Below are 26,670 nucleotides of genomic sequence, written 5' to 3' on the forward strand. Positions count from 1 at the left end.
CCGATCGAGGTCATATTTATACAGTATATTTGTATTGTTGAGACGATGTTTCATAGCTATGCTAAGATCCGATAGGTGGCAATTGTTAACTTATTTTGCATATTGTTAATACATTATCGCTCACATACAGGAAAGGGCCGGACAACGACTGCCGGGCCAGCCAATAATTTACATTAGTCTTTATAATCCTTCTTCACGTCAAAATCGATTCGTTGGCTTAAGTTAAGGATATATGTAACAAGAGGATAAACCACTCCTTATAGTATGCTTTTTTCTTCTTCTTTTTCGGCGACATAACGCGTATTATCGCATAAGATATGAAAAATGTCTCGAAGCCATACGCGAATTCCGATGGTTATTGTAACTTTTTTTTTAACTTCATTTGTATGATATACATATATTGTGTCATACTGTCATTCGTTAATGCATGTATCTTAAACATATAATCGGTTTTATACGCCCCGATTTAAAGCGGCATATTACGCTTGCTTAAATTAAACGTACAATAAGGTGAAACTGTTTTTTATATTCTATTCGATAGTCGCCGTATACGGTGTCACTTTTACAGAGGTAGAGAAAGGCTTACGCGTCTTTTTCGTAGAGCGACAACACATATTCGTAATTACTGCTTCTTCATGGCTGAATACAGATATGCTTCGTTTAAAAATCATAGTCTAGACTAAACATTGGTTGCTGTTCTGTTTTTTTTTTTCCTTGCTTTCTTCAATCAAATGAAGAATCGTTGCGCCATATTCGACGTGGATAGTATTTAGCGTAAACGATATCTCCAGACTGCTGTTTATTTTTGGATTTTTCTTTCTTACAGATTAATTGAATTAATTGACACCGTATGGAGAAAGAAACGTTAACCTACGCGTCGTCACGTTACAAATTGCTGCAATCAATCGTTTCTCTTTCATTTTATTAACCATATTTACTTTCTGGGAAAGAACCTTTAAGCCATCTGACCATACTTCTTATCATCAATTTTGCTGCGTATTTTCCGATTAGAATATTAATTTTGAGAAGGATGCAATAAATAGAATTTGCTTTTACATGCACAAGTGAATGGAACGCGATAAGTATGTCCAGATATCACTTTGATCTTTAGAGTTTTAGTGTCCCGCTGATAGTACAAACTCCGGCCAAAAATATATACCGTCATCTGTTATTCGAAATTGTTTATATGAAAGATAACGTGTAAACGAATGAATTTCGACTAGGCTTCCTAGTTATAACTTGTCCAGGGGATTGTTAAATTTGAGAAATTTTTTCCTAACAATTTTTTACTTCCCCTTCCTCTTAGAAAGAAAAACCCGTCGGAATTTATGTACGGATTTTTCTTTATATCAAAGCCATCGATAATATAATTGAAATGGTTTGAAATGGCTTTTATGCATTGAATATTCAAATAATAACAACAACAATAATGGAATAACGACGACTAATTATTAAAAATATCAATACATTGTACAGCTATTTACGATAGCGAAATTGTTAAAGGTATTTCTTGAATGATTCTGACTTTTTTTACACATAGCCTATATCTCTAATTTCCTAACAAGAAATCCTAGGTAGGTCGACCCTTCTGATTTTGATCTAATTCATATATGTTGTAGTGCATCGAAGACTAAGAGACACGTATATTTTTTTATCTGTTAATAAACGGTTTAGAGAGGTGAAGACGCCCCTCAAGAACAGCCACCCAATGGGGTGATTTCTTGATACGCTTGATGGATTTGAATGAAACCAATACTGAAGTATTTTATCAATGAATAGAAACATTTCAGCGTAGGAAAAAAAATACTAGATTAGAAAAAAACGAAACACAAATTTTGTGAAATTTATTATTATTATTAAGCTATTCTTTCAAACCGCATTCTACAAAATTTAGATTTTCCAAAGAAATGACACCAATTTTTAGAGAAACGAAAATAACAATGAATTTTTGTTCTGCGGAACCTGAAAGTACACGGTTTTTCGTTAATAAGCGAATTTCTCAAAGGTACAAACTACTCCCATGAAAAAACTTCCATTCGTTTCCGAAAATTCGAACATTTTTACATAAAAAATGTTTTTTCTTGCAAGTCACAACCGTAGGTTTGCAATAGTATATTTTATAACAAGAAGGCAAACTCTGTCTTTTCCAGCCGAGCGACAGTTTGCAATATGAGTCGTAGGTGAGCCGAAGACGAATGCCGCAAATACGCGAGACAAAAGATCGTTGCCTCCTAGTTACACACCATTCTTTGCATATGAAGAGTACGTTATGCGTTTTTTCACGAAGCATGAAATCAAGGTTAAGGTCGCATAATGTCAAATTTGTTTGCGACTGCGCATTCACGGAATACAGAAAAGACCACTTTCAACTCCTAGGGAGCTAGAAGTGGTCTTTTCTGTACTACGCGCATGCGCATTCGCAGAATCTGCCGTCATGGAAACTGGTAGTTAATGTGCGGAAAACATACTTGCCTTGTATAAAATCATTTAACAAGTCTAAAGCAAGTCGAAATTAAGAATAATTTTTCTCTCAAAGACGAATAGAGAGAAAGGACTAATTAATATCTTTAAGATTATAACCTCTCATGTGGGAGAATAAGATATGAGAATATCAGACAAGTTTCTGTTCGGCCACTGAATCCATGGGTCACATTTGGAGGCAACGCCTATATATTACAGTCGGGTACCAGTGAAAACACTTTCGTTCGATACTGAAACCTGTTGAGCATTGAAATCGATTTAAAGACACGCGGTGATACCGCAGAACAGATCGACCTGCTTAAAACCACCATATCGTGTTTTTACTTTTAATTTTGTTTCTTTCCAATATGCAGTATTGTGAAATCTATCGTAAGAACAAACATCTTTGCCTCCAATTCCTCAGGACATTATGTATGCACGCATGACATAACAGATTTGGAAAAATTTTACGTGAAAGAAATTAAAAATGAATTTATAAGTCTACATGCAGATTTGGATTCATGGTCAAAAAACTTGTAAAAACTACCTTGCATGTTCCATTAATGCAACAGAAAAGATTCTTAGTAAAGGTAATTGCAAAAGCAGGTTTTTTTTAACGCTGGGGCGTCAAATTTCTTCTGTCTATGTAATATTTTTACATACCTATCTTAATTTTCCTTTTCAAACATTCTGAACAGTTCACCGTCATTCAGAAATACTGGACCTAGTTTTTTTATTTTGCACTGCGAATAAAACGACGAAAGTCATTTCGATAAGTTTTTTTTTTTTCCGATACCGCACTGAAACTCGATCGTAAAATTGGTTTAGAGCATTTGATATCGCAAATCCACGTAGCTGTTACGAATATGATGATACGTTGATCTTACTTAAATCGAATAATAGAGAAAGTTCTTGTCAACAGAATTTTTATTCGCGAATTTTACAGGTTTTATTATTCATCTACGTGCAGCTTTTACGAATATGATAAAATATTGAACTTCTTCAATTCGGATGAAATAGAAAGTTCTTGTCAACATATGTATCCGTAGAAAATTCCACTAGCACACTAAAACTTGTCTGTGGATGTAAAGCGAACTGTACAGGTATAATAAGCCGGGAGCATATCGGCACTATTAATGCTTCATCCATTTCACCATACACACATCAATGTATGTGGTATGTATTATGTACATGTTGCGAACCCCCCATTCATATTACCTACGCCCCGAGGCCATCGCCAATATCACATCTTACTATAACAGCTTGCTATCCGCTTGTGGAACGTCAGTTGTTCCGTCGCGTTCTGCCACCTCAAGAGTTGGTGGAAAGAGAAAATCTTTCGTGCAAATTATTGTTACAAGAAAATTTACATGAATGAAAGAAAAAAAAAAAAAAAGAATGCACCGTTACTCTAATAAGAATCAATCATTGATGATAAATTTTTTTTTTCGCTATTTCGAAACAATATAAACGACTTTAAATCGATCCAAGTTATGCGAAGTTTCAGAGAATACCGTAACTGAATTCCAAGTTGGATTGACAATTGGTTTTGTTTTCTTATCGCATCTTGTAAAAGTGTAAGATTTGAATTGTGTCAGTGTGTCCGTGCCTCGTATGCGAAGAAGAAGGATATAAACAGTATAATCATATCGGAAAGAAGTATGTACCAGAATAGCACGTGTGCTAAATAAGAAACAAATATAATCTGAATGATAATAATTGAAGATAAAACCAAAGTATGTAACATGTTTTCGATCTTGTACCAACGTGTATAAATATATGCAGCTATTTTATGCAGGAAAAAAATAATCACTGTCAAACTGACTGAAATCAATCGAAAAATAAGCTAAAGTACCGACACAATTTGATGTCAAAATTACAGCCGCGCAAATGCAGTATGCATAAAAATATATCACACGACAATTATCGCACAAATTGCACCAACTAGAAATGCGTCAGTGTGGTAAGCGTAACAAGACATTGTTTTTCACCTTTAACTTCTATCTCTACTTCCCCGAGTAGATGACAACTCGTTAGTAAAACAATGAACCGTATGTTACGCATTCCTCGTACGTACCAGACGGAGTCGCGGTTATTGTTGTAACATTATGCTTCGTCGGTTTGAGAAAATGCCTGAATAGATAAGAGATATCTTAAATATATGGGGGGACGGCTTGTCAGAGGGTTACCCTCTAGCGGAGTGCTTGGAGGTGGGGAGGAGTGGCCGATTTAAAACCAACCGAGGACTTGCGAATGCAGCACAGTTCGCACGTGTCAATCTTGGTATTGGCACTAGTTCATTAAATAGTCTATTTTTTTTTTTTCGTTTGTTTGCTTGTTTTTATTTATTTATTATTTCACAAAATTTTACTTCATTGTCAATTGTTCGTCTTTTTCGCAGTAATTGTTTGAAAAAAAAAAAAGTAAAACAAAATTGCTACGTACATAATTGCGCAGAGTATAAGGTGCGACCTGCAGTACCGCTCGACAAACGTCGAAGTTTCAACCCTCGCCTACCACCCGTAAACATCTACTGTACTCATAATTCGGACAAGTACCCCAATCCTGCGTGATAATAAACTGTGAGTAAACAAATGCGGTTACAAGTATAAAAAATTCTACGTGGTTGCAATATTCACTGCACTGCACTTGAGTATTACGTGACTAGAAATAAAAAGAAAAAAATTCAAATGTAAAGGGACCAGCGCACATAAATAATTATCGTATAACAGTGTACAATAGCCGTAGGCTAGGCTGCTCAAATTGTAAGTACGGACACGTTTTTTTTTCATGTTCTTTTTTTTTTTGTCGCGAGTTTTTACATCTATTTATTTATTTATTCATTTTATTTATGCTTTAGCTATGTGTACAAGTGCCTGGATATAATTTATACACTGCATATTTAGCCTGGGGTTGAATTCTCAATCGCAAATAGCGCGTTGAACTTATTCTTTTTCTCTGTCTTCTTTTTTTCTCTATTTCTAAGAAGCAGAACGAGCGAGTGGTACCTACACACATGCCCTAATAAGGCACAACTTCATTATCACTATTCGTCATTACGTAAATTTCACGAGCTTCATCCAACATCATTATTACTATTATTAAATTTTGATTTTGTTTTATTTTGTACTCTAAAAAACTTGGAATTTTCAAACATCATTGTAGGTAATTTACATATCGTGCTTTGGCGTACATCCGTGTATATTAGGCATTAGTTATACACGCAAATATTATAATACCACGATATGGTGTTTCGGTATATTGCAGACATGAGGTTAAAAAACGAAACGGTAGTCACCGCGATGCCGACCTCGAGATTTGATTTTTGTTTTCAGTTTTTTTTTTATTGTTTATCTTTGCTTCCCCATTTATATACCTATGTATATGTAAAGAAATCATTGCCTTCCCCTCCACCTTGTTAATCCCACCTCCCCTCCCCCCTTCCTCCACCGATCAACAGGTGTATAAGCCATTAACCTGTAAATGCGTAACCTTCATGCCCTATAGGCACTGCGTAACAGCGGCGAGATCAAAGGTCGAAATGTGAAAAAGTTGAAGGCATATTATTTATCTACTTTCTTTTTTTAGTTCAAGTACACGCTCTGTCCGTCAATATACTTTTTTTTTTTTAAGTAACAAGGATGAGAGTGAACGTATAAAAAAAGGGAAACCTATATAGTATGAGAAAAACGAGAACGCATTTTACTCTGCAGCTAACGTTTTTCATGAATTAAAAACGTTGAAATATTATAATTTTCAATCTATTGGAATTATGGCTGTCAGTTAACGTAAGCCAACCGGAAATCCGGTCAATCCAATCAAAAATTAGTCCACATCGGTTTATTTTTCTTTAACTGGTTTATTTTAGCTAATCAACATTCTTCTATATGACGAAATATTTGATTCCTGTCTGTATTTGGTGTATATTTAATTGCAGATTTGGATTCTTTGCTAGACTAATGATATTGTCACGATGCTGCCGATCGTTATTCGTTGATATACGCAGTTTACACAATAGTGCAGTACAGCAAATCAGTTTTTTTGTTGTTCTTTCATAAAATCGGTAATCAACAGTCGCATGTAAAGCGAGGGACAAAAGTATTCGTACGGTGGATAAATTTAAATAAAATGAGGAATAATTTTTTTAATTAACTTATTTATTCAAGAGTGTGCTGTTTTGTTTCATGCCTGCACGACACTGATCTAAACAAACTCGTACAATCGGACTTGTCATCCTACGATGCGTGGACAAGTCGCCGTTATGGCAAGGACAAAAGTATTGGTGGAATATATGTACGAATTCTTTTGTCCCTCGCTGTAGATAAAAACATATAATTGAAAGCGGTTAACAAATTTTTCTCCCCCTACACATCGTCGCGTAGATCCCGGCCGTTGAAACGTTACACGCGCAGTAGGTACATACATATTGACGCAACGCAAAAAATATAAAATAGGTACACATATACCCATGTGATTTGTGTTTGTGCAAAATTCATGTATGTACGTACGTATTTGTGCATATACAATATAATACTCGTACCCAGCGGGTAAGTTACGTAACTTCAAGCAATTACGGGGGTAGGTAATTGTAGCAAAAACGGAAGTAGTTGGCGTGCTTATGCCAATGATTGTATTTTTCCTAAGTCTCGATGTGTTATAGGCGTCGTTCAATTTCCGGCGCATACGTAAACTGCACACAACGTTAATGTGTATCAATTGCGTCGGACAACTGTTTTTCGTTTTTTGTTTCTTTCAATTTGTTTTGCACTATTTTTTGTCTGTTACTTTTCGCGCTCTCTATAGTTACAAAGATTTTCGCTTTTAATCTAGTCAATCTGATAAAAATATCGATAGTCTACTTTTCATATAACACAAAATATTAATGCGATTACGGTTACTTTAATGTATGCATACTTTTTTAGTAGTCTAGTAGTATTGTACTAGCAGTAGTAGTAGTGACAACTCTATTTACATATATCCCTAAATATATACTGCGACGTACACGTGCAAGTGTAATACACCTATATAAATATGCACTGACAGACATTAAGGGATATTTCAAAACAGGTATAAATATACATATGAATATTTAAATTACAATATACCTATAAAAGATAATACATTGGTAATTTGTAATACCTTTAATACACAGTTGTTTAGTTATATTTCGCATGAAGCCAATATTATTGCGATATTATCCTTTGCGTATCTTTATATCGACCACCTATGCGATTATAGTCATATATACAATGAGGGACAAAAGTATTCGTACAGTGGGTAAATTTATACAAAATAAGGAATAATTTTTTTTAAGTAACTCTTTCATTCAAGCATTTGCTGTTTTATTTCATGCCTGGACACTAACGTAAACAAGCACGTAGAAACGGACTTGTTATCTTATGTTGCGTAGACAAGCCGCCGTTATGACAAGAACAAAGGTATTTGTACACTATAAATACGAATACTTTTATCCCTCGCTGTATATACCTACACGTGTACTTACTTCTATCCGCATGTGTGTAGATGCTTATTGTATGTATAGCATCAAATTATCTCACACAATGCATACGAATACATTTTTGTCCTACTTTTTTTTTTGCTTTTGAACAGAATAGCAAATCAATATCCACTGAGATATAGGGTACCCGCGACATTATATCAAGTGTGATAATACTGATATCAGACTGCAATGAGCAAATTTACCGACGTTATGTATACAGCTATCTACCTATATATTACAACTTCCGTCAATAGTGATATGGCATAAACTACTGAACCACGAAGGACAATCATGTCTTCAACCACGAATTGAATCTATTCTCGTCGAATGACCTCAATTACCCACTTCTCCCTTCGTAGAAAAAGCAACCTCTGCACTGACCTGGCATAAATTAAAGGAGTGAACATGATAAAAAAAATTAAATATACATAAATGTATATATAACTATAATAATTTTACTTCCGACAAATAGGAAAAAAAAATTGGTGAAACAAAACAATCGAATTCGAGAAGAACAGGTGCGGATTGCTAAAATTGTATTCTTAAAACTGTAAGATCTTCGTACGGTCTAAATTTACTCGCCGAAAATACTCTCTGTAATGAAAAATTATTTTTCCACGCTGCAACACAAAACATTTCAACAATAATGTGATATAATTAGTTTGCAGAATATTTTCCGCAGATTGCAATAGTATGTTTATACAATATTCCCGGCTCATATTGATACATATGAAATTTATTTGCGAAATACCTCATCGCATTCAATTATTTCCAATAAAATACTGGCGTTGTAACTGAACATAAATATTTGTCATCAATAATATACAGTCCTCGGTCATAGCACGTTCTACTTAATCAATACTGGTGAATCGATATTTCAGCAAATTGGATTATCCACTGTGACTCGGATACTTTATTATTATCAATTATTTTGCGACACTGAGAATAGTAAGGAGAGCTTCATTTTGGTCTCATACGTACAGACTGATCTTTGATCGAAGTATTTTGGAGCATTACCAGATTTTATGCACACCCGTGGACAGTAGCGTCAATGATCATTATTGACTATAATATTGTGTAGGGGGATTGACAATGACAGTACCGTATACAGATATATTGCAAAGTATTAATATTTTCACGTTGTTTCTTTTTTCAATATGTTCTTACGGTGTGTATGGGTAAATTTCAATAAACTATCATCACTACAGAAAGCGAAATTAAAGTGTAACGTAATTTTACACACAGGACGGAAAACGTTTCCTAACGATAAGTATCGTATTTTTATGCAGGAATATGACATTACGATACTGCTGTTATATAACGATGAAATACGATTGGAAATTAGACAAGTTCTACAGACAGCTCCTGACGAATGGCTCACCTTATCAACTGGGCTGCTTTCGAAATTACAGAAGGTTGGATTTTCAACTGATATCACTTTATGATTTAATCAAATAAGAGATGGAGATGATGATATCGCAACTTCATAAATCGTGCAATCTTTCGACCGTGTAAAGGTTCCATACAAAAGTCAACCGATATTGTGAATTTTCAAAATTGATTGTTTCGTTAATAACGAATAATCCGCTGCATGGGAAAGGAATTTGTCAATCAGGTTTTGCAATTCATTTAATACTAATGCATATTCGAAAAATTACCGTGAAATGCACACGTTCTGGGCTAGATAGTCAAATAAGACCATTTGGTAGGCGTAAAACATCAACCGCTATGTCAGCGCCTGAAAGTATGCAGCTTTTCACACGTGAATGTAAGTACGGTCTCGACAGTTGACACCACGGATCCACCGTCCGTAATCTGGCTACGATACATTCGCGGCAACGTTGCGTCGGTATGCAGGCTGCAAATAGTTGACCATGGTCAATGGCCGTTGACACGTGATTCGGCGATCGTTGTGCTTCGACACACCAAAACTATTGGGATTGTGCATTAGGGGTCGTGTTAAATCTCCGGAGATTATAAAGTGGTAGAGAAGATCAATGGGGTCTGGGAAATTTGCGGGAATATATTTGAAATTTGAATGTCGTGAAGTATTACGATCAGACGGACCGAGGGAGGGACGAACGGAGAGACACAGAGCAGGGAGAGAATCAAGCCAGCTGTGTTTACGAAAAGAGCTGTTCTTTCACGACAGTCTACTACGCAAAGTGCAAAACGGGAATACAGAATTAAATCTTACCGATAGAAGCAAACTCGCGCGTTGCTGATAATAATATGACATTTGTATAACGGACAACGTAATTAGAGATTGTTTTAATTTTCATCGTTGTACGTACAAACATTGCAAATATGCATCGTTACGATCAGGAAGATTTGGCAGGACCATACCAGGCAGACGTATGGGCGGTATGTACAAAACAAAAAACAATAAATTTGATTATTGTTTACAAAAAATATTGACACACTTCAACGACTAACTTATACGATTACTTTGGATCTTGGTACTTATAAACACTATCAAACATTGGAACCTTACACACCGTTACATCAGCATGCAGCGCAGATAGCCCATCTATAACAGTGGCCGATGCAAGTTTTACTCAATGCGAATTAACCAATATACCACTTGGAAAGTTTTACCTCCACTTTTTACTAATCCGAATAACTTCACGTATATAGAAAAGCTACATAACAAAGAATTACACTTAATTATCAACGAATACTCATATAATCAACGCAACATGCATGATATAAATGCATGGATCAATGACTAATAATTATTTATATACTTCTATACTTCCTCGGTGTATCGAATTCTACTGGATGATTACAAATGAAATTATTTTTCACAGAGCAATAACGAAAATGGAGCATATTTTTCCTACATTTATATCCAATAAAAATGTAGAAGACTATAATTTTGAACGTTTTATAAAATTTGAATCAAGATAATCATGTTGAAGTTAGCAATGTTATCTTAAAGAGTCATGCTGAAGGAAAGCCGTTATTTCGCGATTTTATAATCGTTTGACGTCCAGAAAACCATAATAAAACAAAATATACTCATATTTTGAAATCTTTGTTTCTCCCAAGTTATTGTAAAAATAAGAAAATAGTAATTTTTTTACCCAATGTTTCGTTACAATAATGTTACTGTTTCAACCTCGTTCAAGATAGCATTTTTTCACACGCAATACTATATGCATATCGGCATTATTGTTGGTGTTTCAAAGGCATTGAATTTAGATACGCTTGTACAGCGATTATAATATTCAATAATAACGAAAACAACTCAAGTATGTAATTGTTAAGTGACACAGGAATCTTCCCCTCCAATTTTTATCACAATTCAATTGAAACTGGAACTCACATGTTATGCTCTTATGATTCATTAGTTTATCTCTTCAATTACAGTCACAGGCATACATACCTTTTTCAATTTTTCCAAGTGACATTAATTATATTCTAAAAAATTTGGAGTTATAATTGTATCAAATTATTTCTGAATATTAAAGCTTCTCACTATTTGTGGCACAATTCTTGAATTTGGTATTAAAGTGTGCATTTCAATTTATGGAAATATTACAACAAGCATCATATAGATGCTAAACTTCAGTAGGAAAAATATTACCATACAGTTAATGTTTGACCACTGTTGCTTTTCAACTACGAGAATGATAAAGCACCTGACGATCACCTGGGACCTACAACAATTTCTTTTTAGTAGTAGTGGTAAGATAAAGCTGCCATAATATCCTTGCATGGAAAACTCTCTAGTATCTCTATTTCAGAAAAAAATATAAGAATGTGATGAATTCGGAATTATTATTACTCAATTTTTATCTGACATAAATAATCTTCCTATTTGCAATGTCGTTTATTTGACTTGTCAATTTACGATCTTGGGTAATGTCTACGAATTCTCACTTTACTAGTTACCAAAACTCGTTTTGGCACATTCCTACATGGAGCTAGCCATACGGTAGAAGAAGGAACAGAATTATTGAAACATAGTTGTTAGAGCTATTTGTGAGAAGGCAGCACCTTTTGTGTGAATTTTCGGCTAGACTGACAGTAATCTCAAACGAAAAGATTGCATGTTAATAAAGTGTAACAAGCATTTTACTATACAACAGGTATTATAAAAGCTTACTAGTGATACACTGGTTTTCTGACAATACTGCTTTTCGAGGTGATACATGTACTTTGTAACCCAAATGTCTGGACGAACACGCATGAGTCCATACATTGATGCACGCTCACTTTATCTAACTCCATCAAAACATGATACCTAACGAATCCAGATGGTCAAATTCATACATATTAAAAAATCAAAATGAATATATATTACTTTTTACTTTATTAACATTTGTTTGCCATCTTTACTTTTTATATTTTTGAGAGCTAGAACTTGGAAATTAGCTAATCAACTTTGTCACTTTTCAGGTATCAGACAGAACACCGTTACTGCAAGGACACTGCAGCACAATGGGAGACAAAATCGGTATTTCCCAGCAAACGCTCGTCTCTAACGCAGAGTTCAGCTCCAATGGAAAAAAGCTGCCACAATATATTGCAGCAATAGCTGCAACCCTTGGCAGTCTGGCTTTTGGCGCAGTTTTAGGTTGGTCGACTTCAGGAGGTGACGGAGGTATAGATTTGGCTGCAGAATACAACATAACGATATCATCGTCAGAGTTCTCTTGGATTGGATCAATAACAAATTTGGGAGCGGCAGCCGTTTGTGTTCCCTTCGGAGTTCTAATGGACCTGATAGGGAGAAAACCAAGCATGCTTTTGCTAGTTGCACCTTTCTTGGTTGGCTGGGGATTAATTATTTGGGCAAACTCAGTGGTAATGTTTTACGTGGGAAGATTCATACTAGGAGTGAGTGGCGGAGCATTTTGCGTTGCAGCTCCTGTGTATACCGGCGAAATATCAGAGCCCTCGGTCCGTGGTACCCTGGGATCGTACTTTCAGCTGATGTTGACCATTGGTATCCTGTTTTCATACACTCTGGGCGCATTTGCACCAATCAAAACGCTTTCAATAGTATCAGCAATTATCCCACTAATATTCTTTGCTGTGTTTTTCTTCATGCCTGAATCCCCAGCCTATTATTTGATGAAAAACAAAGATGATCTGGCCAGGTCAAGTCTCCTGAGACTGCGTGGTCCTGCTTACGACATTGAACAAGAGTTACAGGCTAAAAAAGATACCATTGCAGAAGAGGTAAAAAATAAAGCCTCGTTCCTAGAAGCCATAAGGACACAGGTTGCCAGAAAAGGATTGATCGTTGCATTTGGACTGATGATGTTCCAGCAATTGAGCGGAGTCAACGCTATCATATTTTACACCGGCAGCATCTTCGGCGAAGGAGGAAGCATGTCTTCTGAAACATCAACAATTATTGTTGGAGTGATTCAAGTCGTCGCAGTATTTGCGAGTACACTGGTAGTAGACAAACTTGGGCGAAAAATTCTTCTGATATCATCCAGCACTGTAATGACTATTGGTGCTTTTACTGTTGGGATATACTTTTATTTATCGCACACAGGAGTAGACGTGTCTGCATATAATTGGATTCCATTGATCGCAGTTTCCCTTTTTATATTCATGTTCAATCTGGGTCTTGGGCCAATTCCATGGATGATGGTAGGAGAGCTGTTTGCTCCGCAAATAAAGGGCATTGCAGGTAGCAGCGCTTGTTTATTCAACTGGATAATGGCCTTTTTAGTAACAAAGTTTTACAGCGATCTGGTGACAGCATTTGGAAATTACACTACATTCTGGATATTCAGTGTAGTTTGTGCCCTGAGTATCGTATTCTTCGTATTCGTCGTCCCTGAGACAAAAGGAAAAACTCTTGAACAGATTCAGCAAGAAATGGGTGCGGTACCTGCACCTCCACCCACTTCAAATACAATAAAAGTTTAGAAAACAAGGATCTCGTTTCATGGAATTAATAAAACCATATTTAACTCGACCACAGAGTATAATTTCTGGTCAGAAAAAAGCATTCGTGCCAATATCCAACAGGTGTTTGTTACTTTTCTCTGCTGGTGACCCAAGTTATTTGTGAATTAGTACCCAAAAAAACATACTAATAAAGTCAGACACCTATAAGCGATATATAATAAAGCGAAAGGATTGTCTCACAGTCAGTAAATCAAATGGAAAAGAGCCAAGAAAAAGAACTCGAAATGTGTGTTCTCTTAGAGATCATTGATAGGTACAAAATGAGCGACAACTTAGCTCACACAGTATCCAATTTTCAAGCAGAACAAAAATAATTTCTTTAAATTAAATATGTTAGTATAAATGAGAATTATTGAATCAAGTTACTCTGATTTACAGTAATACACTGTATAATACTGATGTACAATCAACATAGATTCTCTTGTAAGACTGATTCTTTTGTAAATATATTTAATCCGTTGGAGTATAGACAAGGATATACTATTAAAATTTAACCGAATATCTATGCTCATAGCAAAGTATAAATGTATGATAAAAAGTGTGAAGATGTCTGTAATATTATGTATTCATTGATCTAATATTTTGAATAAATTATTCTTGGTAAATTTGTTCTCTAACCATCTTCTCGTTATATATTTGTACAGTATCTTGCTAAACCATCTTTCTATCTAAGAACTACCAATTAAACTTCAAATCCATGAGATAAGATTAGCACAAATAAAATTCTGAAAATCTTGTCAACCAATATAAATTCATGGCATTACAAATTCTGCGTCTCAGTATTAATTCGTTCTCTGTGAACAGTGTAGTTGATAAACTGAAGCAACCTTGTTTTCTTTGTCCTTTAGAACGCAAGACATTTTATTTCACATCTGTTTTGAAGGTACATGTTCTATGATATTTCGCTACGGCTTTTCAATAAACAAGAATAACAACAGTTACTTGTTAATGCTAATGAGGTGCAGCTGAAAACATTGTTGTATCGCGTAAAAAATTAATAATTCAAGATTGTATTATCCTCGCCATTTCTTTGTTACAATAAAACAGTTAAATAATCTATTTTTCATATGTATAATGTATGCTGAAGCATAAGAGATGTTTTCAAAGCTTAATGGTGTGACGTACACTTGAATACACCAAACGTTCGTTAAAAAATATATTGAAAGCGAACAATTTAAGCACAAGCGTGATGCAACCAGTCACGTGAGAGTACATACCAACGATGTTAGAGAAAATTTAAATTCTATGTTCAGTCATACTCGAAGTGCCAATTCAGACTGATCGAACTGCAAAAATTAAAAATGTAAAATATTGAATATAGCATAATAAAAGTGGAATTATACGTAATATACGAATTAAATAGATGTGTTGAACATTGAATTTAAAATTCCAGGTATTTAACACAATATTTCCCACCCTGTAACTGAATTGCAGGAAATTGGAAATACATAATCCAAACATAAATATATTTAGAAACAATGAATAACTGTATTCCTTACCTTGCAGGTGACAGAGTGGACGCCGCTGCTGCAGTCGAGCCAGGACACGATGGGGGAAAAGAATATAGGTATTTCACAGCTGACACTTGTGTCAAACGATGCTTCGGCTGTCCGAGGAAAACAGCTTCCTCAATACGCCGCTGCACTCTCTGCTACCATCGGAGCTCTTGCTTTTGGTGGAGTTTTGGGATGGTCGACATCAGGTGGTGACTCAGGGGAGAAATTGGCAGAACAGTACAACATTACGATAAGCAGCTCAGAGTTTTCTTGGATCGGTTCAATATCAAATTTGGGATCAGCAGCAATTTGCATTCCAATGGGTCTAATGATGGACATATTTGGTAGAAAACGAAGCATGCTGCTTCTAGTAGTTCCTTATACCATTGGCTGGGCACTTGTGATCTGGGCTCAATCAGTGGTGATGTTCTGTATTGGCAGATTCTTGCTGGGTTTGAGTGGTGGAGGATTTGGCGTTGCAGTACCAGTTTACACAGCAGAGATCGGAGAACCTTCCATACGCGGTACTCTGGGAGCATTCTATGAGCTGATGTTGACCTCTGGAGTTCTGATAACATATTCTCTCGGTACCCTCATACCGATATACTATCTCTCCATAACATTTGCAATTGTACCGTTGCTATTCTTCACCATATTTTCATTCATGCCAGAAAGTCCGACTTACTTTCTAATGAAGAATAGAGAGGAAGATGCCAGAAATAGCTTGCTGAGACTGCGCGGTCCTAAATATGACCTTGACCATGAGCTGCAAGTACGAAAACATGTCTTAGCAGAAGAGTTGAGAAATAGAGGCTCTTTTATTCAAGCAATAAAGTCGAGAGCAGCCAGAAATGGGTTGATAATTTCCTATGGCCTGATGTTCTTCCAGCAACTGAGCGGTGTTAATGCAATTGTATTTTACACAGGAAGTATCTTTGGCAAGAACGGTAGCATTTCCACAGACACGTCAACAATTATTGTTGGAGCTCTTCAGGTACTGTCGACTTCCATCAGTCTATTAACTGTTGACAAGCTTGGACGTCGAGTTTTGCTTCTTGTTTCGATAGTAGCAATGACAATAGGTATGTTTTCTCTCGGTACGTATTATTACTTGGAGCACATAGAAGCGGATGTTTCATCAATTAACTGGCTTCCACTTGTATCGGTTTGCTTCTTTGTCCTCATGTGTAGTCTTGGTTTTGGACCACTTCCATTTATGATGGTTGGAGAGCTATTCTCACCACAAATAAAAGGTGTAGCTGGTAGTAGTGCTTGCTTTTTTAACTGGATGATGGCATTTATAGTGACAAGAACTTATAGTGACCTTGTACTGGCATTCGGTACGTACACTACATTCTGGATGTACAGTGTAATTTGTGCCATAGGTACAGTGTTCGTTGTTTTCATTGTGCCCGAAACAAAAGGGAAGCCTTTAGAACAGATTCAACGTGAATTAGGAGCAAAGTCTGTCCCTGTTCCCGATCCTGTAAAAGCTTAGAAAATTTTGTCATTCAATGATATATTCAAAATAATGACGATTCAAACGTGTCGTGTGAAACAAAATAATAAAGTTGGTTGTGCAAAGAGCTGTTAATGTAAATATCAGGACATCAATAACTAATTTGTAATATTAACGATGGTCTAAAGAATTATCGTGCAAATTTTAAGCTCAGAGTGGTTAAGTATGCACTAAACACTAGTAGCAAACATAGGTCACATTGCATACCAGTTGTTGACTTCTGCAACATAATTTCGTTCGGTGAAATAAGTTCTGTCTATTTAAAACTCACAATCAAACTAACAAAGTTCAACTTATACTCAGCTGGAAACAGTGATTCATTTTTATTATCACCTGACTAGGCAAATTTAATCTTCTATTTACTTGAACGTGCCAAGCGTGGTCCAAGCGGGCACGTGTGATAATCATGATTTGTATTGTATTATTAGACCTACTCAATTTAACACTCAGTACTTCGCTGTTCTTTGTGATATCTCTGAAAAAAACGTTGCACAGTGTCAAACAAATACTAAACGGATAGATAATTTAGTAAATGGAATAAAATTTTGTACAGAACCTTTAGAATAGGATTTTTTATATGTACTCCGATGCACATTACGTCTCAATCTACTCGATTATTATAATTGTGAATATAACGTTTATAGAAAAACAAAAATCAACATAAATAGCCATTTCTTGGACTCAACTACAGAGTTTGTTATATATAGTCAATATTTCGACTGGTTTTTGCAACAACTTTTACACTGCAAAATGCTTCTAGTTTGTACATATCAATGCAGTTTTATTTCTACAGATGTAAAATATTTTATTAGAATAACTCTAAAAATTGTAGCAATAATCCGAGAAACACCTCGATTCAAGTGCTTACTAAGGTTTAAAATAAATTGAGGGCTATGGCAGTATACCAGGTGTTATTAGGTAAAAACTGATTCTCTGTTTTATAATCTTATTTAAACTATACATATGTATATTGAAATATTAGAACTCTCTTGCTTTATGGCACGATATGAACATATTAGATAAGTATATATACAAATTATAAATTATGAGATTTGAGAACTCACTATAATGAACCATTTATGTTACCCGAAACTAAATGATCTGTATAATATAAAATGGACAAGTATGATAACAGTATGATTATGATAAATGTATACATAGAATAAAATGACTACATTCCTACAGAGTTTATCATAGTTTACCCAATGATTATTGTGTGCAATGCAACAATATTATCATATTAATTCAAACTCTCACTCGGGATGACAAGATCAATCCGAAAACAATTCTATCAGACTGATTGTCTAAGGTTGAACTTATTTACGTTGACATCCATCAAAGCTCGTTGAAAAAACAAAGAACAAGCCATTAAAAGCTAAGATCAAAATTGAATCGATATGAGATGAATAAATTCAATTATATCTGATGTATATATCATGATATATATGATATGCATCTATAAAATACGATATATATATATATATATATGCTTATACATATATTGTATTCTTATGACCGGAATTTCATCTTTAAAATGGCTTTTTATGGCAAAGTTATGCAAGTGTTGTGAACAATAGTACAACAAAATCAAAAACATATCATTCGCAATTATTATTTACGAAGATATTTCAGGAAACAAATCAGCAATTATTTGGTCTAGGAGACAGTATGCCAGGTGTTTGTTGAACGCCGGATTTTGAAGCGGTTCCAAAAGCGATCGCATTAATTTATGCCACGTTGTATGGAGGCCGATGATCCACCAAGGGATCAACGAGCTCAAGCCTGCTTGAGCCTGCTCAAGTTTTTTAGTCTCGAAATCACCCAAGGATGACAATTCTTTATCATTTGATTTCGGTCCCAATATTGTAGTGTGCAATAACTTAACGACAACAGCTGCCCGTCCACTGCTTAACAGTTTCACCAACGTTTTATTCATCAGTTTATTTATTAATGGATCCAAGCTTTGGTAGGATAGTGAAGCAGCTAGCCAATAAGCTTGAGCCAACGACGGAGGTACTTCCAACAAGTTATTGACTGAAAATAGAGGAAAAAGAATTTGCGAAGGAAAACTGTAGTGTTTTTAAGACATTGTGAACACATACGATAACAATTGGACATTGAATATACTGCAATCAGACACAAATAAATCTGTTGAATATCTTACATTTTTGATCTTTATGATATCTATGACGATACGAAATTCAATCAGATAAAAAAGTTGGTTTAAGATATTTTATACACATATATCCATTATCATTGTGCTGTTAAAACACTTAAACTGTAATTAAATTTCCACTTACCTGCCTCAACGATACAAAAACATGCCCCTTTTACGTGTTGTGGCTGATTGGTAAAGACGAATTGGAAATCCTGGAGCTTTGGTGGAAGGTCAAGGTTGTTGCCAAACGGTCCAACATGCACCAAGTCCCGGCCTTTTCTTTGTGAAATGCTGAGACTGTGTTCACTAGACGGTTCTACACCGACATCTGCGTATTCATCTTTCATATTTATAGAAGAAAGAAAGGTTTTCATGAACTTATCCAAATGCTGCCCACGCTCTTTCCGTAACTTGTGAGCAACGTTTTGATAAAATAATCCAATATCTGGCGTACTATAGCTGGAATAGTATGGCTCTAAATTAGGAGCTGTGAGAAAAGTATGTAGCAGTTCGCTGCTTCGGAGTTTTGGCTTGGCCAGCAGCTTTTGTAAGAAATCCTGGTATCTTTGTCTGTTTGTGTTCAGTGAAGGGTGTTGATTTTTACGAGCTGGTAAAGGGGAATCATTTAATTCTCGATCTCCGTGGAATTCAGCAAGTCGCGTTCTGAGAGAATAAAAATCTATGTCCCTCCTTAACACAGTCCAAGATTTTTCTTGTGCTACACTATGCACTGCAATCATATAAAGGGGCTGTGCGCCACCCCCATCGACATGAGGAACTGTAACACGCCAGGTAGTTAGATCTCGATCTCCTCCATCTTCATAGGAATTTGAAATTGGATGAAGTCTCGGTGTACAATCAACCTCTTCGGCTTGATAAACGTTCTCTTGTTGATATGGCGCTCCGTCAACTGCAGAGGTCCGCAATACCCGTTGGATTCGACCAATCTGGTTGCTAAATCTACTCCCCATACCAACCGGTCCCCCTTGACTGAAAAAATGGAATGAAAAAACGTTTACTTTGAGAATAAATCACATAGTGGACAGCTACATGATTTTACAAACAGTTGTCATACTGCTGTAATTAAAAAAAAAAACAAAAAAAAAAATAAAAATAATGACTGGAAATCAATATAAATTTTTGTGTACAAATATTAGACATAGTAACAATATGTAAAAATTTGCCATTCGCCAAGTATTCTATCTATTATGTAATTTAATTATAATTACTCACTTGTGTTGATTCATCGATTTTGGATGAGTTGAGGGTGTCTGTTGACCGCATAACAAGGTGTAAATCTGAAATTCGAAGTAATTCCATTAACTTATGATCGTTCACTGATTAAAATTAAGTTTGCAGGCTAAGAAACTGACAAAAAACCATATAGATTTAGGTTGTTTTCATGAGCGTGATGTGGAATACAAATACTTGTCTCTTAGGTTGCAGTTATTACATAAAACTTTCTTTATTCAACTTTCAGCCAGTCGGCAGTGGGCCATCTTTAGCATTTTGATAGGAATACTCTACGGTTTTTGGTTTTGGCAATCTTAGTTTGCATCCTCGATATGTTCTTTCATAGTGTCATCGATACCATTGTTGTCTGTGTGCGATCGTATTACTTTAAAAGTGGATTGCTAACTTCCACAATAACATATCGTCGATACTCTAGATTTGGATTGTTTTCGTGACAATGACGTTGGATTTGAATAATTATTTGTTCAGTTTGAACTAAGATTGCTATAATCGTAAACCATAGGGTATGCCTTTTAAAATGCTGAAGAAATCCCACTGTCAACAAGCCAAAGCGTTCAATTAGGAAACTTGTGTACAATGACTGGAACTGAAACATTATTCGAACAGCCATACATCAAAATTAGTAATTTATGAAACGCAGGAATGAATGAATTTAACTGAGAGTTGATAAAGGGTCATTAAACGAAATGCACAAGCTTTGTTTGTGAGAGAAGACTAACATGAGTAGGTTTTTAATGATTTTTTTTTTTTAATATTGTAATCTCAATCAATATTACTTGATAACTGTGATGGAAAGAAGGCAGACACGTTATTTCCAAGATGGTATGGGCTTCTTGGTGAGCCTGATACAGTGGTCGCGAAGTTCTTAACTCTTGAATTTTGCTTGGTCCTCCTTCCAGAACTGTATATCAGTAATAAAAAGTGGTTGAAAAAAAAATATTATGACATATTACCATCTTGAATACTTATCAGCATCACATAAATTTAGTACTTAGAACAAATCTTATGAAATAAGCTGATGATAGTTACTTTTCTGCAATCCTTTTGATATGTGAACAGGCAAGTGAAGATAATTGGGAGTATCTAGTGTCAGGTAAGACGAATAGAGATTTTGCGCAACTGCATACAAGTTCTCCTCGGTCTCTACAGTTATATCTGGATTCAATAGTCTCTTGCTTAGATCATCTGGAATGAATATGGCTGTAATTCTTCTTATGCAAAAATTATGCATTACATAGGAAAATTAAAATTCGACCTATACAAACCTATGTCCAAACAGAATTGTAAGAGATGAACATGTCCGATTTCCTTGATGTGTTGCATGAATAAATAGAGAAGTTGGGGATTGTTCAGGATCTCTTCTAGTGATGGTTTTAGCGTATTGGGAACATTATCGACAAGGAGAGGAGGCATAGCCCAAGAATGTAGGAGCGGAACATTAACAGAGTCTGCTGTTTGGGTGAACTCGCCTTCATGATGAGTGGAAAGAACGACCAGAGTATTAATGTTATCCGGATCAGCAAGAGCATCCATTGCAGGCAAAAGAACCCAGTTGGCCAAAATTTCTCTCAAAATAATCTGAGGAATAAATGAAACTGAGTAGGTGTTCGAATGATTAGTTTAGAGAGGTTTTTATATATTAAAAATCACTTTATTATTGATGGAAAGATGCGTTGTTGGTAGCAAAAGCGGCATAAGCGTAGTGACCAGGCCTCTGAGATAATTCAGTTCTGCTTCACGTGAGTATGCCGCAGGATGTATTCTGGGCCCCAGAAAATCTGCCACGTAATCTGCAGGATTTCCACCCTCAGCTTTGGCACGATTGACCAAAACTTTCCAGTCCTGAGCATGCTGCAGAGCTATAGGTACCAAATGATCAAAAATTACTGCTGCTGTATCGACACGGAAAAGTCTTTGAGCAATATTGCCAGCCGCAGTTGCAATGCAGGTTCGAAACTGCTGTACAAATGCCTCGTCGGAAGAGAATTCTAAATACCATGTACAGATATATGTCTGTAGTAGCTGCTCCAGGAGCTGAAAACGAAAAAAATGCGTGAGAATATAGTATTTTTCTCTTTTCTTATTTAATACTCGAATATTTTAAGAAGTGGTACAATTACTCCAACTCCTCAAGATTATGTTGTATGAACAAAAGAATATAATTATAGATTTCTTATAGAACATTGAAAGTGCTAATAAATTGTTTCCTTTTTAAACGTGTTCAACTCCCAAAAACTAATTAATACATCATTGAGGTTCAATTACTTACTTAATTAAGTACTAAATGAAATTTTTTATTTGGATACTAGTCAGCTTGCAAACTGAAAGTTTGATACGCTACTTGTAAGTTAACAAATGATAGAATAGTTACATTTTCTAATGCATCGTCAAAATCTTTGGGGACATTGATACGTGCCAAATTTCTTGACGGCCGATGACGTTTGCAGACGTCACCCCCACAGACACCACAAGACTCATCATTGCCTGTTTTCAGGTTAGAAACATAGTGGAGTTTCTTTAAATTGAAGCCTACATATTGTAAGAAGCTTGTGCCCCATAAAACACCAATGAAATACACAGCACTGATAGCTGCAATCCATGTTATGCTGAAATAATATGATTGAATCGATTTGGAAATTTACTGCATAAACAATGAAATAATTACTGATTATTATTGTGATACTGTGTCTATTCGCATTACAAAGTGAACTGACACTGTACACTCTAAATATTCCACACATTTATGCATCGAAAGAAATTGGCCTATCCGAACTAATTTCCAAGGCATACCAATTTTTATGTCAATAGAATTTTTCAGAAACACAATCTCTTAAGGTGACAGACCGCAACAGTGTAGTTCGTACCGCTAGTGTGTATTGTGGTTTTGGCAAGTGATAGAATACGATCATTTATTAAAACTTTAGCGAAGGTATAACAGCAGGTAAACTTAATCTAAACTTTGTCACTCTAGTCAAGCGTGCCTAGAATAATTGTTCTGACGCTCCGCTTTTGTCCGTGAAATTCGGGACAGATGATCATTTGATGTGTGAATTATCCAGCGTCGCGTGAAGGGTCACTCTGTAGTGCGAATAGACACTTCGTAATAATCATTAGTTTTGTAACTACTGAACCTGAAACATTACCTGTCAAATACACCTAAAAACACCGCAAACGTTAGCGCAATCAAAGCAAGGGAGCATTCTATCTTATCTCCAGACAAGAATATCATTTTTCTTAAGCAATTATCGAATTAATCAGATACGTGCGTGAAACACATCGATTTTTAAAACTGAGTGAATAAACTATGGAATAAACACGTTGTTGTTTTGGTTTTGACAGCACTTCGCACATGATAAAGACTGATAGCCTTATGGGACTTTTCATAATCGGAAATGGACAAAATAAATTCATCGTGAAGCGGCGCCCTCTGCGTCCTACAATGCACGCGCAACTCAATCCAGCAAGTGGTACGTAAAGATGACAAAAACTGTTGTTACCAACGCTCACCGCGTGTGCGCAGATAATGCAGAGTCGGATGTTATTATGGATGTCGGATGTCGGGTGTATTCCGAAATATACTCGCAGTACTGCAAGTACTGGCAACCGCGTTCCGAAATCGCGCGACAGCTCACTACCGCAATTGACTGCGTGACGTCACGGTCGGCAGTACTGGCAGGTACTGGAAGTATATTTCGGAATACAGCCATATGCCTATGGAATGACAAACGGGAACAGCTGAAATTTTCATAAAACCCCGTATAGATGCCGTATATTTTTCAACTACGCAAATTCATTTGGGTCAAATTCAGCAATATTAATCTCTAACTAACTTCATCGGATCGACAAAAATGATGTTATCTACGCAATAAACACGCACCTGGTTTTTTGTCAACAGAGTTAGAAACCTTTCCTTGATACTAAGGATGGGAGACACAGTCCAAGAAGTTAATCAAAGGATGGCGATATATCGTTGTTCCTATATGTACCTTATGTAGTTTCTGTACATATGTTTAATACTCAACTCGTACCGTTAACTGAAAATAATAATATGTATCTTCAGTCAACAGTCATATCTTCATTCCAAAAGAAGATGCAGCTGATATATAAAAATAATTTCTTAACTGACGTTAGACTTCCGTGGATTCTTAGAAATGCAGTTTATTTGCAGCGGAAAACCCAGACCTTTCTACACAAAAATACGACTCGTAAATATTTTTTGGAAATTGGTGAAACTCGATTGTTACTAATGTTTTAGTCCATGCTGTAACAAAACCCGATGAACCTCAGGCAATCATTACCACAAAAGCAATAGAAAAATAATTTATAGATAATCAAGGTTCCTTCTTTCAACTTCTACTCATATTACCTGGTTAGGTTGCGACTCTGTCCGCTGACCCCTAAACAGAAGATTGTTCAGATATTTGTTATCAAGTGGCCCAGATTATAATTACCCATATCTATCCAGTTTATTATACGTTTATGGCAGTACCCTTATTAATTGTTCGGAATTTCGAGTTTGAGAATATGTATTCCCAACAAAATCGATACTATTTTATGCGGAATTTCATCACTTTCCGGTAACTCGTAATAAAAGTATTATCCAGAAGATACAATTGTGTAATGATACTCTACATACATAGGATATCAGAAACTAACGACTGATATCACCTAAAGATAGATCTTCCGAATTCTTTATAATCAAATTCTCATCAATTATCTACGATATCTCTGTAAAAAAAATACACATGAAAGGTGGTAAGACCTTCTGCAAGCTTTAAGAGTAGTCTGCTTCCAACAATCCATTGGTCTTTTCTAGGACAAGATTCTTATCTATCAAAGCATTTCTATAGATTTCCGCAAACAGAATTTACTAATTTTGTTAGGTAGAACAAGAATTTCACAAAGTGAAGAGGAATCATTGGTAGAACGTTAATGAGTCACATTACACATGTTAAAATTGCAAGGAGCTTGTTAGAAATTCATGTAATTGCTTAGTAATCCTCCAAGAAATATGCATCGTTAATAAGTTATTGGAACGGCATCGGGTTCTAGTGGTGGGCTGATTGTCCATTTTGCCGAAATATACATATATAGGTCCGTTAATTTCCAAGCGATACTCTTCCTACGAAGTTCAACATCCAACAATACCTATACCGGTCTTTAGAATTGGTGGCGAGGCAACCAACTTATGCGTAAAACGTTTAGTTATTGATGAATCATTTTTTTCGCGTTTTATGAATGTATTATCTGAAAGTCCGGCAACACACACCTTCTTCAGCTAAACGGATGATTAGCCGAAACAGACGAAGGTATGGTTAGCACAATCACATAAGTTCATACACTGACAAAAAATGGGTCAAGAACACAATGACATTCGCTTTAATATTCGTTGCTTCAATTATTGATTGTATTGATGTATAAAAAACATTCTAAATTTTTGGTATCGACATCTCTTTCTGCTTTGAGTTATTGAAGTGATTATACTTTTCGACTAAACATTCTATACGTCTCAGTGCAATTGTTAAGAAATCGGGTTTGAGATTTTTGTTCCTGCGGGTTGAGCGCCTTCATAACTGAAAGGTATCAAGTTCACGCGCAAAAGGCGCCGTGAAACTTGAAAACTTTATTATTCGTTAAAAATTGACCGAAGAGCTGAAAAATCAGCACATCGTGAGTGCGCAACTTTTTTATATACTATTTGCAAAATCGACCGTGTCGAATTCCATTATCAATTTACGCGCATGAAGCTGCGTCCAATTCTCGTGATTCAACTACGCGCAACAAGGCGCAAAAGATCGAACTTTCAAAAAATTCTTAGTATGTGGGACTAGTCCCAAAAATTCTGTAGAAACCCAATCCGCATCTGCATCTTTTAGATATCAGATACACTGCTATGCGGATTGTTGTTCTCAGATTACAAATGGAATTGAAATGAGGAGTGAGGTTGGAAGGCATGCATTATTGTGTGGCGTGACGGTCGGCGGTCCTCTTCGACGCGAAGTCTTCAAGCTCAGCATCTCTCGCCATCTAGCGTACCACGGAACGCGATAGATGGTCCAGAGATGCGTTTTGCCCACTCAGACGATCACAGAGATCAATTGAATGGAATAACGATCGGTAATGACTAAATAATGAATTGCATAACGACCGAAAAATGGTTGCAGAGTCACAAGAAATGAATGAAAAGAATTCAATCTTGTTAATATTAAAATGCTTACAATTGGTCGCGAGACTCGAATACGGAGTCTTTTGGGAGAAAAAAGGTCTGTGATCGTTTGACGCAGTGGATTACAAAAGTTAGTAACATCACGGCACATCGCGACCTTCCTACCCTCGCCTGTTTCTC

General features: G+C 35.9%; 3 protein-coding genes across 9 annotated transcripts in view; 2 read left to right on the forward strand and 1 right to left on the reverse strand.

Annotated features, from left to right (window-relative positions):
• LOC124300774 (facilitated trehalose transporter Tret1-like) overlaps positions 1-18,101 on the forward strand; it is a 32,560-nt gene extending 14,459 nt beyond the window's left edge. Inside the window, exons 1-2 of one of the 5 annotated variants that reach the window (XM_046755150.1) lie at positions 3,729-4,119; positions 15,404-18,101. In XM_046755150.1, the coding sequence (XP_046611106.1) occupies positions 15,446-16,891 (1,446 nt within the window). In that variant the 5' untranslated portion in view covers positions 3,729-4,119; positions 15,404-15,445 and the 3' untranslated portion in view covers positions 16,892-18,101. The other 4 variants (XM_046755152.1, XM_046755151.1, XM_046755153.1 and 1 more) reach the window with 4 other exon arrangements.
• LOC124300773 (facilitated trehalose transporter Tret1-like) lies at positions 4,834-13,862 on the forward strand. 2 transcript variants are annotated; one of them, XM_046755148.1, is made up of 2 exons: positions 4,834-5,042; positions 12,365-13,862. In XM_046755148.1, exon 2 carries the CDS (start codon positions 12,407-12,409, stop codon positions 13,853-13,855), a length of 1,449 nt encoding a protein of 482 aa, XP_046611104.1. In that variant the 5' UTR covers positions 4,834-5,042; positions 12,365-12,406; the 3' UTR covers positions 13,856-13,862. The 2 variants fall into 2 exon arrangements, with proteins under 2 accessions (XP_046611104.1, XP_046611103.1); XM_046755147.1 differs by lacking the exon at positions 4,834-5,042 and adding an exon at positions 9,860-10,324.
• LOC124300771 (sorting nexin-14-like) lies at positions 17,247-23,749 on the reverse strand. Of its 2 annotated transcripts, none has more exons than XM_046755145.1 (9): positions 23,468-23,749; positions 22,741-22,930; positions 21,975-22,358; positions 21,590-21,902; positions 21,354-21,509; positions 21,101-21,225; positions 20,304-20,368; positions 19,213-20,060; positions 17,247-18,946 (listed from the first exon to the last, which is right to left on the reverse strand). In XM_046755145.1, the coding sequence occupies exons 1-9, from the start codon at positions 23,551-23,553 to the stop codon at positions 18,528-18,530; spliced, it is 2,586 nt and encodes an 861-aa protein (XP_046611101.1). In that variant the 5' UTR covers positions 23,554-23,749; the 3' UTR covers positions 17,247-18,527. The 2 variants fall into 2 exon arrangements, with proteins under 2 accessions (XP_046611101.1, XP_046611100.1); XM_046755144.1 differs by having other exon boundaries at positions 22,696-22,930; positions 23,468-23,745.
• Positions 23,750-26,670: the final 2,921 nt, after the last annotated feature.

This window comes from Neodiprion virginianus, chromosome 3 (genome assembly GCF_021901495.1).
Source record: "Neodiprion virginianus isolate iyNeoVirg1 chromosome 3, iyNeoVirg1.1, whole genome shotgun sequence".
NCBI classification, from domain to species: domain Eukaryota; kingdom Metazoa; phylum Arthropoda; class Insecta; order Hymenoptera; family Diprionidae; genus Neodiprion; species Neodiprion virginianus.

Bases quoted from the DNA above. Each gene is read 5' to 3' on its own strand.
- LOC124300773 (XM_046755147.1), top strand. From the start codon at position 10,268: ATGCATCGTTACGATCAGGAAGATTTGGCAGGACCATACCAGGCAGAC. The intron at 10,325-12,364 runs GTATGTACAAAA...GTCACTTTTCAG, and splicing joins ACCAGGCAGACGTATGGGCG to GTATCAGACAGAACACCGTT.
- LOC124300771 (XM_046755144.1), bottom strand. From the start codon at position 23,553: ATGATATTCTTGTCTGGAGATAAGATAGAATGCTCCCTTGCTTTGATT. The intron at 22,359-22,695 runs GTAACTATTCTA...TTTCGTTTTCAG, and splicing joins TTGACGATGCATTAGAAAAT to CTCCTGGAGCAGCTACTACA. The intron at 21,903-21,974 runs GTGATTTTTAAT...TTTATTCCTCAG, and splicing joins ATCTTTCCATCAATAATAAA to ATTATTTTGAGAGAAATTTT.